The sequence below is a fragment of the Talpa occidentalis genome, unplaced genomic scaffold, assembly GCF_014898055.3.
Source record: "Talpa occidentalis isolate TD23 unplaced genomic scaffold, MPIMG_talOcc4v2.1 talOcc4.5, whole genome shotgun sequence".
Lineage (NCBI taxonomy): Eukaryota > Metazoa > Chordata > Mammalia > Eulipotyphla > Talpidae > Talpa > Talpa occidentalis.
Window position 1 is genome coordinate 67198773 of NW_023604861.1, and position 16603 is coordinate 67215375.

Consider the following 16603-nt stretch of genomic DNA (forward strand, 5'->3'; position numbering starts at 1 on the left):
ATCTGCACATCAAAGACATCTTTACAGACACATCACCCAAAGCAGTGATAGTGAAGGCGAAGATAAACAGCTGGGACTACATCAAATTAAAGAGCTTCTGCACAGCAAAAGAGACAATAACAAAAACAAAGAGAAACCCCACCAACTGGGAGAACATTTTTGCACCCAACACTAATGATAAAGGACTGATCACAAAAATCTGCAAAGAGCTGATGAGACTCAGCAACAACAAAGAAAATAATCCAGTCAAAAAATGGGCAGAAGAGCTAAAAAGAAACTTCTCTGAAGAGGAAATGCAAATGGCCAACAGGCATATGAAAAAATGTTCAACATCACTTGCCATCAGGGAAATGCAAATCAAAACTACCATGAGATACCATCTTACACCAGTGAGAATGGCACATATTAAAAAAACTAGCAACAACAAATGCTGGCGAGGGTGTGGAGAAAAAGGAACTCTTCTGCACTGTTGGTGGGAGTGCAAACTGGTCCAACCACTGTGGAGAGCTGTGTGGAGATTTCTGGACCTACTAAACATAGAGCTTCCATATGATCCAGCAATTCCACTCCTAGGTATTTACCCAAAGGACACAGAAACATCAATTCCAAAGAGCACCTGCACCCCTATGTTTATAGCAGCACTGTTTACAATAGCTAAGCTTTGGAAACAACCCAAATGCCCAAAAATAGATGACTGGATCAAGAAGATGTGGTACATATATACCATGGAATATTACTCAGCATTCAAAAAAGATAAACACATGCAATTTGCAGCAACATGGATGGCGCTGGAAGGGATCATGCTCAGCGAAATAAGCCAAAAAGAAAAAGAAAAATACCGGATGGTCTCACTCATAGCAGGAATCTAGAAAACTTAAATAAGGGACCAGGAAAATGAATAACTATAAGAAAGTGAAAATCAAAATCAACAAAAAACTATGAACCAGAGACACTTTTAGGGGGGCGGGGGCGGGAGGGGAGGGATTGGGGTCAGAATGGGGGGGCTGCAATTGTATGGGGAATATAACAATAAAATTTAAAAAAAAAAAAAAAAAGGATTCCCAGAACAAACAGTTACATGAACAAAAAAAAAAAAAAAAAAAAAAAAGGCCACAACAAAACTCCTGGGGAGACGTGGCCTGCCCTGGGCTCAGGCTGAGATCTCTGGCTAAGCACACACTGAGCCCATGCCATTTTAGGACAATGCCAGGCCCTCATGCACAGGTAATCTGGCAGGGAGTGGCCTGGCAGGGAGTGGCCAGGAAGGAGCTGTGGAGATAGAGGGCTGTCCTTGATGCTGTCTTAGAACCAGAAAGGAAGGAGTAAACTATTTCTTCCAACAGTTATCATGTTCCAATGATAAAACTTGGTGGCACAGACATCACTGATGATGGAAAGTCAAAAATGACCCCAAACCTCAGAAGACGTCAAAACCAGGTAAGACCCTACAGCTCAGCATTCTGTTCCAGCTTAAACAGACAGCCCTGCCATGACAGAGAACCCTCTGGGTTCCTTCCACCAGGAAGCAGTGTGTGGAGCTCATGGTTGTGAGATGAGCACTGGACCCTGGCCACCCCAGATTGCAGCTGCCTCATGCCCCATCCCCCAAAGCATTTGTCTGAGACAGAGTGTTCTGACCATTTCTTTTGCCCCCTGCCCATCTCTTCACTTGGCATCTTGCATCATTTCTCTGCTGTGGCTGTACCTTGCTAAGTTCAGAGACTAGCCTGGTGCCTGACAACTGCAGATGGGTGTGAAGACCTCTGTGGCGGGCAATACCATGAGCTGCAATTGGTCACAGGTTGGATTCCCGAGCACAGCAAACACAGGAATTCAAGATACATGTTGCTCCTCACCCCTCCTGCTCCATTTATATTTTCAGCCCAAATCAATTTCCAAAGGTTAAGTTTCTCATACTTGCTCTTTGGGTTGAAAAATCAAAAAAGCTATTTTTCAAAAAGTTGGCTTCTAAACATAAAATGCTGCCCCTGTTTCTCACATTCACCTCATCCAACACTCTCCAGCTCATAAATCCTGAGCTCAGCCCAGAGCCCAGCATCTCCAACAAAAAGGAAGCAAGAGCGGGTGGCAAATGTCAGGACCCACCGAGAAAACCAAGTCTGTTTACTCTATGACCTCAAGCAAATTTTATCCAAACTACAGTCATCAGGACTCAGCTTCACAATGTTTACTTAATAAGTTTCTTTAAACTGACTCCCTCACTTTTTATTTAAAGTTGTATCCAAATGAAACTTCATGTAACTGCCATCATTTTTTTTTTTTTAATGCACTGCTTGACATCAGCAGAAGGGATTATTAAACACAAACATTAAAGCACACAGCCAGGCACCACCTGGGAGACTATCACACATGGTTCCCAGAGTCCTCACTGGAAACAGCAGCACCCTCAGGCACTCCCCCTTTGTCTCCTGTGCCAGATCACACTATAGCAGCCAGAATGCCACCTCCCAGGTCCCAGACACACCAGTTAACACCCCCCTAGCTGCAAATGTCAACATGACAATTGTCACCTTGAAAACTGCTATCCTTAAGAATTCCTGCACTGACAGAATTTTTTCCACTTAGAGTGAACACTTCCCCAAGTGACAGCCACCTTTCCCACATCTGCTGACAAACCCAGAGTTCCTTTACTCAAGGCAAGGCCCAGCGACTTCTCAGGGAAGGCCAAATACCAGCCATGAGAAAATGAGCCCCAACCTGCCCCTGCTCCAGAGTGAAGAGGCACACAGAGTAACCAGGGCACCCTCATAGGCTGGCTGCCTGGGTATCTTCTGGGTTGTTCAGTTTATAACCACCCCAGGTGGAGAGCCTGGGGTTGGAGTGAAAAGGGGTCTTGATGGCAACCGAAGCATTCATGGCAAAGTGGCACATGGGTGGTAAGTGATTACAGTTCAAGCACTGATTAGTTTAGGGACACAGAGGAAGTGCTAGAATGACTATCAACCATATTGCACAAGAAAATTCTATTTCTTATGACACATACATTTAAAAATACAAGAAATGGCTGATGTTTGAGAAAAATAGAAAAGCCTCAGCATGTAAGGGAACCCTAAGCAGCATTATGGCTCACAAAGGACAAACAAAAGATAGTGGCTAATCCGGGGATGGAGGGGAGTCCCAGCACCTATTTCTGAGGCCTTCAGGAAGGGTGCCAGCACTACTTGGAGGACCTGGGAGGGAGACCCACCTGGTTTTACATGGAGCCTCTGCTGACTCTGTTCTCTCACCCCAACTTCCTCATCTCAGTTAGGTGGGCAATGTAGACATTTTATGAGTTATTATCTCTCGTCAATAAATCACTCTGCTTTCTTTTCTTACTGAGGTGATACTGATCTGCAACACTGTATATGACTTAGCGGTACAGGACACACCCTTAGGTGTATGCTACCACATCACACCCATCACCAATGCAGCCATACTCCTCCAACATGGTTCACAGGCCCTGTCTGGCAGCCTCAATTCTACAGTCAGACTTCTAGGGTTGGTTTGTTTTTAGTTTGGTTTTATCTGACCCTTTGTTTGTTTTCTCTATATTCCACATAGAAGTGAAATCATTCAATTTTTATCTTTCTCTTTCTGACTTAATTAGCCTATATAATCCCCTCTGGTTTTATTCATTTTGTGACAAATAATGAATGTTTATATTTTTTTATGTAGCTAAATAGTATTCTATAGTTTTTATAATAAAGCACATATTCCATAGCATAAATACCACCTTTTCCAGATCCATTCATCTCTCTTTGGGCACTTCGGGTAGGGATCTTGCTTTTTTAGAGCAGCTGTATTTGAGACAAACAGCCTTCACTGGCTTATAAATGCAAATCACACAGATCAAATACCTCCCATTAGCTGGGCCCTTAGCCACAAAGCTACAGGCAGCGCGTGGCAGGGAAAGAGGGCACTTCCTTCAGTGACAGGCTGACTGGAGAGCTGCGATCATGGGCGAGCAGGCTATGACAGTTTGTCAGGTGTGTTCCCAACCAGCAGCAGGCTGCAGGCCGGGAGTGCTCAGAATCCAAGGTTCGTAACCTCAGCTGAAATGTTGGGAAGTAACAACTTCACTCCAGGAAAAATGATATCATGGAGCATATGCCAAAGCTCAGTCTGTCCACTGGTGGCACCAGGTAGTTTCCCAAAGTCATAGGAATCATAATTTTTAACTAATAAAGAAAAAAGTTAACAGGCAAATTTTAACTGGTAAACAACACAAATGCAGTCTCAGAGGCACAAAACAAGTGCTACCATGCAGAATAAGAACTGTCCTTTCTTTAGAGGAGGGCTGATCTTTCAGTCATTGCTAGTGACAAAATTAACTCCCAGGCATCACGAACTTTTAGATAAAGGCAAGTCTCATTGCTCACCTGTCTTAAGATGATGTCAATCTATCACAGTCTGCATGCCCACACCATTCTGGATTCTCTCTACCTGCTTCATCTTGCACAAATGCATTTGGCTTTGATTACCTGTAGTCATGCTTGGGAAGGGAAAACAGGCGCAACTTTTAAGTTATGCAGAATATGTAGTATAATTATAGAGTTAAGGAATTCATTTTTTCATAAACAATATTTATTTCTGTTACAGAAATTTCTAAAAAATATGTAAGGATAAGGTAGCAGTGCTTCAGTTTTGGTGTGGAAAAAAAAAAAAAGGCTCGAGTCAAGGAAAGCACAGTAGCTGTTGCTAGGACTTTAATGCTGACTCCAAAAGTCGCTTGGTGCTTCCTTTGCCAGTGAGATGGCAAGCAAAGTTTGATGCCACTTTCTAGAGACAAGTATAACTTTTATCCCAAATACCCCTGGGTACTCAGTGTAGTGCCCTGGTACAGTAAGTACTCAAATATGTGTTCAGAGAAGTAGGAGACAGAAACACATCCATATGCTATTTCTGGAACAACTGTGTTACAGCCTCCCTGTGAGATGACCCTCTGGCTGGCCTGGTGCCTGCCCTGCTCAGAGCACTGCTGACAACTTGCTTTCATGTCTGGGCCCTCTCAGCTCCGGAACATTCATATTCACCCCTGGTGCCAGCACGTTTACAAAGGCTCTCAATACTTCTATTGACCTGAATTCTTGTGGAAATTTATTTAAACTCATATAAATTCATGTGAGCATTACACAAACTTTGCATTAAGCAGAAATGCAAACATTGTAATATCATCATGTTCACAGATAACCATTATATCAGTTAATAGTGTAAACATATGTGGCAGACAAGAGTAACTGACCAAGCAACTCCACTCAGATGCTCCTTCTAGTCTCCCAAAGGACCCCTGCATCTCCAAATATCCATACTCCATCAGAGCCGAAGTCAGGGTTAAAGAAGGCAGGCAGCAATCTGTGAGCAGAATCCAAACTGTGCTACTAATATATGCACTCCTTTATTCTAAGCCCACTAACCAAGAAAAGGGAGCCCTTCACTACGGTGTAAGGGTAAAGTTTTTAACCATTCACCACTGCCAACACCTTCAGTTCGATACCCTATTCTTTTAAGGCTAATTAAAATTCCACCAGGATATACATCAAGCATGCATTTCTAATTCATCAAATTTGAAGATCTCCCAAGCAAGACAAATGAGATAAAAACTGGCACTGGCCTCTTCAAGGAGTGCTATAAAGAACATTCCCCCTAACTAAATCCTTGCTCATGTTTTATTTCAGAAATGTATATAAAGAAAAAGCATGCTAACTGTGAAAAATAGAGATTAAATACACACTTGAAACAACTGCATAATTGAAACCCAATCTTTCCATACTCCAGCAAGCAAGGGGGCTGTTAGAAATAAGAATGAAGGAACAATTGAACATAATTTGGCTCAGCTCAACCACACTGAGCAGGATCATCTAGCGAATTGTGTGGACAAACTATTGTGTCCACAAAGGAAGGAGGTATGCTTTGTTTTAGGACAGCTTGCCAACCAGCTGTACATGCAACCGGGCAAGATTACTTGCCCCTGCTCCCTTTTTAAAAAAAGATTATGGCTTGGACTTTTTACCCCACTGTTTTGAAACTATGTAAGGCTCAGATGCAAGCACTTGGCCTGGGTTAATGCTCAGCAATCCAGTCACTGTCACAGCCCACTCTGAATCTAAAGGTCCAAGTATGGCATCACACTCAACACACACATACCCTTCATTTAAGATACTATTTAAATGAAGCACTGGTAGTAAGGCAGGCCCTGTGAAGCGTGCTTCATTGTTGAACAAGACTTTTGAGACTTGTGTATTAGTGACAGACACTGTGCTCAGCACGGCACAAACATCATCTCGTTTATTCAGGATATCAGAGAGTATCCCTCACTCAGTGGGAGAAGCCTCGTAAAAACGGAACTATTTTCCAATAACACATGGCAAGCAACTGAGGAATTCGCGACTCCCAACCCTGCACCGCTCCTGGCCACCCACTGAGGCTCAGCCCTTGTCTTCCTTCCTTCGTGATATTCTAGCGCCCAGGGATCCGGGCTGCAGCATGTTCAGGGGAGGTGGTGGGACTGCAGCAGGATGGGAAACAACTCTGTGTCCCAAGCCCTGGCCAAGCTGAAGCTGGTTCAAGCAGCAGCCTGGGAATCAACACAGGCCTCTAAGGTGTGAGGGGCGAGGTATGGGGGTGACCAAGCCACAGTTTGCTCGCCAGCTCAGAGAGGGAACACAGTGGAAGAAATCTCCTTTTTTCTGCTTCCTTGTAGTGCATAGGACTTGATGCCTGAGGCTACAGCATCTATCCTGAGACCCAGTGTGTGGGCTGAGGGTGAGACCAATGTAGCAGCAGAGCAGAACCCTGAAGACAGAACATAGGCATCCTGTTAGCCAACTCAGCCTATGCAGACTTTAAGTGCACCAACCACAGGGCTGCCTGCAACTTGTCTCCAAAGCCGTAGCTGATGTGAGGCTCTTTCCCTAGGACCACAATGCTCTACACTGTTCCTGCCAATGCCCCATGGAACTCAAAGGGGTTGCAAAACAGCAGCCTCCCACCAGCAGAGCACCTGCAACACACGGCAGAGCAGATATAAGGGTCATTCTGCCCATCTCTGGGACCCTGGTCTCCAATCAGCTAGGCTTGTTATAGAGTGAGAGGACTCTTTACTCATAAAGCCACCCAGCCAGTCAGTCCAAAGTTCATCTTTCAAGTATACCCCTATTAATTGTGTACCCATGAGCCAAGAAGCCTTGGAGCCTCAGTTTCCTCATCAGTGTTTTCTAGTTACCCTTCTGAAGTACAATGAAAAATAGATGAGATTCACTTAAATCACTTGATTCACCCCCTGACACACAGTAGGTACTCAGAAAAGACCAGCCATTCAGTGAGCTTTAATCACTAGCTGTGCACAAAGTGATACACTAATCAAGATTGTCTCAAAGGTGCTGATTCAATATTTAGGAGCTTTCTGAAAAAGGACTTCACTGTGACTCATCTGTCACGTCACCAAGAGTGATGTCTTCCCCTTGTCATCAGGGTTACCATAAGTCAACCAGTTGTCTGTTATCCTATGAGCTGTCTTCCTGTGAGGCCCCCCAGCCTCTGGGCCTTCTCTGGAATCTTTGTTACATTCAAGATCCAAGAGCAAAATGACCACCACACAACGGAGAGGACTGGAAAGGGCAGCGAAATGGAAGCTGAGTACAGATCCTGACCCACTCTCTTCCGAGCCCTCTGACCTTGCCTTCAACCCACAGAGCAACCTCTCTGGGTCTCAAAGAATAATGACACCCCCACCTTGAAGGCTTAGGGTGAATTTTTTTTTTAATTTTTAGCTAAGGAACATTACATTATGTTTCAGGTATGCCTCACAGTGTACATACCACACAATGTTCACCACTTAAAGTCCAATTCTATCCCTCACTATTTAATTGGCCCCTTTTACCCAACTCATCAACCCTCTTCCCCATTCCCTTCTGTTAACCCCAAATTTCACTTCATAGTCTAAAAGTTTAATTATGTTTTATGTCATTCATTTATTTGCTTAGTTTCTTTATGTGCCACATGAAACAATAAAGTGCTTGTCTATCTTTATTTGACTCATGTCACTAAGCATAATATCCTCTAGATTCATTTATGTTGTTGCAAATGATGGGATTTCATTTTTTTTAATAACTGGGTATTTCATTGTGTGTTTTTGTGATTTAATTTGTGTGACATAATTTGTAATAACATTTGTGTGATATAATTTGTGTAAATTATATCACAGCTTCATAGTTTCTTATCAAATCATCTGTCAATGGGCACGTGGATTGTTTTCAGCTCCTGGGTATTGTGTATAATAATGCAATGAACATAGGGGTATATGTATAGCTTCAAATTAACGGTTTTGTATTCTTTGGGTGAGTAACCAAAAGTGGGATAACTGGATTGCATGGAATTTCTATTTTGAATTTTTTGAGGAATCTTCTGATCAACTTTTCATGAGGTGATATATGTCAAAGTGCCCAACACTGGGCAGGCACTCTATAATTGTTAAACAGAAAATCTCAAGCATAAGCTGTTCAACTGTCAATAACTAAAGAACACATTTACTTGCTTACCAGTACTATATAGAATTCTTGGAACCAGCCTCTAGCCAGGTGACCACCTGGACTAACCAATACTCCATTTCCCCCTTTAGAGGGCCTTAGGCACCCTGCCTCATGACTGGTCACTGTCCAGCCTGTCCATCATGCTTAGGAAGGTCTATGGTACCAGAAATTCATTGTTCTGATTCCCAAAAATGTTTACACAAATGTATTTCTAATGGAAAATATAAATTTTAATTAAATACTATGTAAACCAAAGAAGTATGAGTGTAAAAGTTACTCCTTGAGAAACCATGGTGACTGCCTAACAAAAACTCATCAAAAACAGACTGCTTTAAAATTGTCAAATCTGGCAACAACAAAAAAAAATAACATTGAGAGGGTTGTTTAAAATATAGAAGATGTCCCACTCAGAATTCTTTGAAAGTCTTTTAGTTCTCACTCTGTGTGAAAGAAACAGAATGAAAATCATCAATTGTGGTTGTAGTCTAAGTTAGAAAAGCAATTTGGAACTCAAAAAATAAGCCATCCGGCCTCCCCTGGTGGCACAGCGGTTGAGCGCTGGGCTGCAAATCTGCCGGCAGCCTCTGCAGCGCCGGTTCGATCCCCGGGCCGCCAGGCGAGGGTCCCACATGGAGCGCAGACCTCTCCTGCCACGCCCGCTGCTCCCCTCAGCAGTGTATTTCATCAGTCTGCCTGTTCTGTTCCCCGCTCTGGCTCTGGTGAATTCTCTCATCCTCCCGCGCTTCTGACTGTACCCAGTGCTTGTATAAATAAAATAAGTAAATCTTAAAAAAAAATAAGCCATCATCTCTACATCCAAAATATGGTGAACAAAGACTAAGATATCTTTTTACAAAACAAAATATTGAATATTTATATGCATATCCAATTTGTTTTATTTTTTTCTATTACGGGATCCAGGCACAATACCTGAACACACAAGAGATTTCCAGTATATTAGAAACATTGTGATAGATGCATCCCAAAGTACCTTCAGATAGACAATATAGACAAACTAATTAAGCTCTAAAGCCAAGAGTTTGGCCATTAAAAACATTATCCAAGCTTTCTATAGTTCTTTAATTTGTGACAATGTCCTTCACAGAGTTCTAGAGTAACACCAATACAGTGCCCACAGGCATCTCCTGAGTACAGAGAGCAGAATGGCTTCCAATCAGTTATAGTCAACTCCAAAAAGAAAATCCATGCCCACTCACCTAAAATGGTGCCTGGCATAGCGCAAGTACATAGTAAATCCTGTATGTGCCCAATATAAGGCAAGGGATTGTTTTTATCATTCGAGAAAAAAATGGAACTGCCAGATATTTGAGTAAAGCATATCTTAAAAGTAGTCTTGAAACACTCGATTAGGAGCCACAAAACGCTTTTTAAAAAGACATGTTGTCTTTACTTTATTATAATTAGGTTTTTTTCCTGGTCCCTTATTTAGGTTTTCTAAATCCCTGCTATGAGTGAGACCATCCAGTATTTTTCTTTTTCTTTCTAGCTTATTTTGCTGAGCATGATTCCTTCCAGCTCCATCCATATTGCTGCAAATTGCAACAAGCAAATACAATCCAGAGACACACTGTGGGGAGGGGGGCAGGAGGGCATAAGATCAAAATCAGAGGGGTGGGAATTGTATGGGGACTATAACCAAGATGAAAATGCATACATTGTGCAAAAATGAAAAATAATGTAAAAAATGTATAAAATTTTAAAAAAAGTATATAAGAAAGACATGTTGTCCTGAAACACCCCAATCAGTATTAGTTGGGGGAACTAAAGGGGTCACCTTGCAAAACTGTAAAGACAAAAGGAAAATCAAGTTAGACTACAAAGCTAAGCACACATTTGACAATGTTATTAAATACTCTTAAAACAGGACTGTTAGGCAGGACTTTTTAAAGCTCCCCTTAAGAAGCAACACATGATGACAAAAATTTGCCAAAAGGCTAATGAAGAAATCAACAGTCCTAACCTTAGGTGGTGGGTATCTGTAACTTGGTACAAACTTTACAGAGACAACATCATTAACTGGTTCAAAACATGTCTCATCTCTAATGGCCCAATGAAGGCAAAGCTGAGTAGTTAGAAGATTCTCAATGACTCTGATGGTGACCAAAACCCTGATGAAAAAGATACAAGTAAATAGTTTGGAAAAAACTACTTTATGAATTGCAAGTGGAACCAAACAGGAATTTTTGCATCCCCCAAGTCGAACTATAACTAAATTAATGAAAAATCAGAGGTTGTATCTTAATACCTAAAACGTTTACCTATCCCAATTGGCTCAAAAGAAGGTTTGACGAGCTTCTCATTGGGAAAATAGGGAACCATGTCATTTATAACCACCTGCTATTAAGACACACATGGTATTTGCTGAATGATAATGGGTACCTATCTTTTAAACAACATGCAGCACTATCCAGCATTCAGCTTTGCTATCAGGAGAAAAGCAATTTCAATGAACAGTACAGAAAGCCTATTTGGAAGTGCTTTTCAGCTGAAGCCTCTGCCTGTCAAACAGGGTTTCTATACTTCATTATTGAAATATTCCCACCTCATTCCTGGCGATGCACTTGGTCCAATGTGCTATTACCCTGAACGGTAGCAAAAGCATAGCATGCAGGACAACTGGTCACCCAAGTAAACCCTCACTGACTATTAAAAATCAATCAATAAAAAACTAAGTGATACTATAATCCTCACACCCACTACTTTTTCCTCTCTGAAAATGATCATTGATTGCATATAATTCAGATTCTCCATAATGCCATAACTTAGTCCGTGTAAGTCCTATGAAGAAATGATTGAGAGTCATACCTAGTTAACACCACAAAAAAGAAGAAAATATGTTCCCTAAAGCATAGAAAGTGATAAACATAGTCCAATAGTTACACATGTCTGTTAAGAAAGCCAACTAATAACCCTAATGTCCACCAATAACAATTAATACCCTGTTACTAAGTATCATTACTATATATAAAGTTCAACCCCTCAGACAATTTTTTTAATGCTACAGATGTCCACAGCTCCAGGAGCTGCCTCAGAGCTATGCAGCTTCTTGTAGCACAGGTGACACCCTATCTCCTGACCAAACACAGTTCACAGAAGATGAAGTGGGAAGTTATCTATAAACATGTGATCATCAAAATGCCTTCGTGCTACTAAAGCATCATTCCAGATATCACTGAGTTTTCCAAGCAGGAGGAGATAAACTGCTTCTTTTGTGAATAAAGCCCTTCATAATATCTTAGATTAAAACAGTAAGGACAGGAGAAAAAGTTTAAAAATCTGTAGCATCAACACTTACAACTGGATTTAATCACAATTAAAACCAAAGGAAAACTATATAATTCCTCTTCATCAGTGACCTTAACTATTCTTGAGTCCAATCTTTCTGATCCACAGGATCACCCAGTTTGGCAAAGAGTGACATTTAACTCTATAGCTCTACACTGAAGTGCTTAAGTTCCTTACCCCAAGATATGGCAGTACTGTAATTCAGTAATTACAACTACAATTGAATAATTATGGAATTGAGTAATTCAAATGGCAAAATTTCCCCAGTATCTCAGTTTTATACACATTGAAAGGATTATTTAAATGAGGTATGCTCCACCAGCTCCTTAATTCATCAAAAGTAGAGGAACATGGTTGTGTTTCCTAAAATTAATGATAATTGTAATAGATCAACAGTTACCTAACAATTCAAATAAAAACTGTATTTTGCTTTTTTAAATAAACATTTCTACATTTAAACAAGATCTAAAACATGAGCACATTTTTGTCACTTAAATCAGCACCCATAGGCTTCTCTTCCCCTTAGTAACAGTTCCAAGGTGGCAGAGGATATGAAATGATGCATTCTAAGTAGCATCTGAAACCAAATCAGGAATCCTGAAACCAAATCTGAAATCCTCAAGATTAGGTCTTTCCACTAAAACAGAAATGTGGTTGCTGTATAATGCAGCTGAACCAAAAACACCTCAAATGATGACCCATATGTGGCACTAATGCACTTGAAGAGCCAGAAGAGAATCAAGGCTTCCTCTCAGACCAAACCCAAGGTGGACTGGGTCAAACATTCCACCAGTTTCCGGATTAACTTCTTCCTTCCCATTAAAGGGTATCCGTAATTTGCATTCTTCCAGCCCCCCAATCACAGGTGTCCCTCTGCTCAACCCTCCCTTGCCTGGCACAAGGTAGGAAGCCCAAGGTCTTTGCAGCAATCAGAAGCCTACAAACACTAAGAGCTAACTTCAGTTCAGGCAGGCCAGGCAGAGGATGTGTGCAGGTCCAGTGTTAGAGGGAAGAAGGGCATTTCTGAGAAAGGAGGGCAAAGTTAAGGAAGCAGAGGCAGAGAGGCCAGGTGTCCACACCGCAGGAGAATGGGATGTTAACAAGCTTAGGACAGGAACCAGGCGCTCTGGGATCACTTGCTTCAACAAAGCAAGTGCAGGTCCTGGGAAGAGGGATTCCAGAAGAGGAGGACAGGAGGACGGACGGACGATACGATACGCAGTTAAGTTTACCAGCGAGAGAGGAAGATGGAGGAGACACTGAGTTCAAGAGTTGGCAAGTGGGACTTGAGGGGTTACACACACATAGGGGGGCAAGCTAGAGAAAGCAGCCAGGGGCAGTGTAGGGCCACCTCTCCCCCGCCCGCCCGCACACTCCCCACACCCGCGCGCACACACATACACATCCCCTGGCGCCACACCGCGAAGCAGGTACCCACCTTTGCCGCCGTGGAGCTCCTGCTGGTCGTCAGCTCCCGCAGGCTGGCGGCGGCGCTGCCCGCGGCGGAGGGGAGGAACACCGGGGAGCCGGGGGCGCTGCCCGCCGCACTACCGGCGCCGCCCGCGAGCGCGGAGGCTCCCCCCGGGCTGGGGCCGGGGCGCGCGGGCGGGCTGCCGCCCGGGCTGGCGCCGGCGCGAGGCCGCTGTCGGATGCCGTCCAGCAAGCGCACGAGCAGGATGTTGGCGGGCAGCTCGTCCACGCCGCAGCCGACCAGGATGCGGCACTCGGGGCAGCGCAGCTCGCGGCGCGAGCACACGATGCTCTCCAGGCAGCGGCGGCAGAAGGTGTGCTGGCACGGCAGCACCTTGGCGGTGGTGTCCAGGCGCTCCAGGCACACCGAGCACTCCAGCAGGTCCAGCAGCGACGACTCGTCCATGTCCTCGTCCGCGCCGGCGGCCGCGACCGCCGCCCCGCCCCGCCGCCCGCCCGGCTCCTCGTCGTCGCCCTCGCTCTGCGCAGCGGCCGCCCGGGACGCGCACGGCCAGGGAGCCCCGAGCAGCATGGGGAGGCGCCGCGGCCGCCTCGGTGCGGGGGCCGAGGCGGGATCCCCGGGGAGCACGGCCCCGCGGCGCTTCCTCGCCTGCGGCGGAGAACAGAGCGACTGCCGGCCGCGGAGCCCGACCGGTCCTCGGGACCAAGGCGCTACGACCCCGGCTCACCTGTGCCGTCCCCGCGGGCACCTAGGGGCGCCGGCAGGCACGATCCCCGGTGGACTCTGAGCTCCCAGCGGCCGCCCGCGGCCCAGAGCCCCGCGGCGGGAGGAGCGAGGCGCGGCCGGTCGGGCTCCCCGGGAGAACTGGGCGCCGCGCGCGCGCCCCCCGCGCATCCGGAGAGTCCCGCCGCCCCCGCAGCGCCTCCATGCGCCCCGCGCTGCGGGCGAGAAGCCGTCCCCGCGGGCTCCGCCGGCCCCGCCGCCGCCTCGGCCTCGAGCACGTGCACGGGGCGCGCGGGGGTCACGGCCACTGCGGGGAGCAGGGAGGGAAACAGCGCCCGCGGGCGGCCGGCCCTGCCCCCGCGGGGTCCTCCGGAGCTCCGGGACTAGGGGGGCCCTCCGCGCAGGCCGGGCCCCATGCCCTCCGTCACCCGAGTCTTCCCTCGGCTCCGAGAGCCTCAGAGCCGGCGGCTTCCTCCCTTCGCCGCCACGAAGGAAAGTTTGGGCGCTGTTCCCCCGACTGTCCTCGCCGGCCCCGGCGGGCGGCTCGGAGACACGGCCAAGCCCCCGCGCGCTCCTCGACGACACCCGGGCGCCCCGGGCAGGCCGGGTTCCAGGCGGCGCCCAGCGGGGCCGCGCGGAGCCGCGGGCGGGCGCCGGCCGAGGCCAGAGGGCGGCGGTGGGGCTGGCGAGGGCGCCCCGCGCGGCGCGGGCTCCTCCCGGCGGCAGCAGGCCCTCGCGGGTCAGAGTGGGCGCCGCCGCCCGCGGGCCCCGCACCCGGGCCCCGGCGCCTGGCCGCCGGCAGCACCCCCGCCGGGCCGTCCCCGAGCCCCGCTCGGCCTCCGGGGGGCGCCGGGAGGGGCGCGCGCGGTCTCCGGCCCGGGCTCCGGAGCGTCAGGGCGGCGGAAGTGCGTACGGGCCGCGAGCGGGGCGCGGGCGGCGGGCCGGGCCGGGCCGGCGGGATTCCCTGCCGCGCGCTGCCCCCTGGCGGCCGCGCCGCTTCCCCGCGCGCCCGCTCAGCCTCACGCCGCGCGGGGGGGCCCGACTCGCCAGGCCTGGCTCTCCCGGGACGCCCCTCTGAGGTGTGCGGTCGGGTGTAAGTGTTTGGATTTTTCAGAGAGAACGTAGACTCTGTTGAGCCTTAAGTGCCGAGAACAAGCCTGTGCGTTGTTCTGTTCGATCCTCGAAACAGCACTGCGAGCATTCTAACCTCGTTTTACATGGGAGAAAGGTGAGGCTCATAATTACAAAATCATGGAGACTGAATTTCCTTCATTTTTGCATCTCCTAACCCTAACCCACAGAAAAGATCACATGCCACGCGACTGTCAGCTGCATGTGTTTACACTGTAATTATTCCTGACGCTGAGGGCAGTGTCTAGGACATAGTAGGCTCAGAACCATCCCCTGGTGGGGATTTGAACTCAGATCCTATCACTACCTCAATCCCAGGTCCCCTGGGCGCCTATCAAGCTTCTCCTTCATGGAAACTGCTGCGATGGCAGCCGGAGACTGCCAATTTGCTTTGGAGGGGGAGAGGAGGCAGAGGGGAGGGGGCTGTCCATGGTATGCATTTCATGCTTACTAGTCTCCTCAGCACTGGCACCTGTTTGAGGTAGAGGGCATCGCTGAGCGGTCCTGCTGACTGAAACCTCAGCGCAGGCCTCTGGGGGCGCTGAGGAAGGAGCACCCATCACGATGCCCAGAAACACCTTCATATTATCCTCTTCTTACTCTTTGATCTTTCCCACAGGATAAGCAAAGGGGAACTCTGGAGAGGACCCAGAATGCTTGACACAAAAACAGGTGGCATGGGCACAGGACACAAGGATGACCCAGATCCTGAGGGGACCGTGGGACACAGGGAACACTATAGAGAGCACGGTTGCTTATGGTGACATGTCCTGGGTACTTCGGTTGTGAGCAATCAAACAATTTCTGGCTAGGTTTTCAAAGGTGACAAATAGATGATGAGGATCAGGAGCACCTTGCAGGAGCCCAGCTGGTACTTGGCCAGCTTCTTACACACAGGACCCTATCTTGCTTGATCCTTCACTGTATTGCATCAGATGCCTCTACTTCCCAAGCCATGTGATGGGAAACCCAGTCGAAGTTCCAGGAGCTTTCAATACAATGACTTTAGCTCTGACAGGCTCTCATCTGATGCTGTCACAGGCTTGAAGTTTAAACTCTGTCATCTACATGGCCCGAGGGAGTCATTCTTTGGACCACTGTGTGCTGGCCATGGGAAACAGGATCACAAACAAGCTGCAAACACAGACTTAGTCAGAGGCTGGACAGGGCGTGCAAGTGAGTGAAGCAGGGCTAGGGGTGGTGATGGAACAAGATGGAGACCGCAGTGAGCCATGCCCACGGCCAGGCATAGCTGCCACTCAGCCCCAACCAGTCACACATTGCTAGGAGGTAGACCCAGCATTGCCAGTTGCTGCTGCTGCTTAAGAGAAATCAGAAGGCCTCCTTTTTCACATGAGATCTCCTGTGTTGAACACTTGGCAACCAGTTCAGCTCTCAAAAAAACATCATCTCTGTCCAACGCAATGAATGTGTGGTCATATTGGTCCTGGGGCCACTAGTTTGCAATTTCTGGGTGAAG

At 47.1% G+C, this 16603-nt stretch overlaps 1 protein-coding gene across 1 annotated transcript in view; it reads right to left on the reverse strand.

Annotated features, from left to right (window-relative positions):
• SH3RF3 (SH3 domain containing ring finger 3) overlaps nucleotides 1–13839 on the reverse strand; it is a 394220-nt gene extending 380381 nt beyond the window's left edge. Inside the window, exon 1 of the mRNA XM_054701331.1 lies at nucleotides 13276–13839. Within this exon, the coding sequence (XP_054557306.1) occupies nucleotides 13276–13839 (564 nt within the window). The remainder of the gene's footprint in view (nucleotides 1–13275) is intronic.
• Between the last annotated feature and the right edge of the window lie 2764 nt (nucleotides 13840–16603).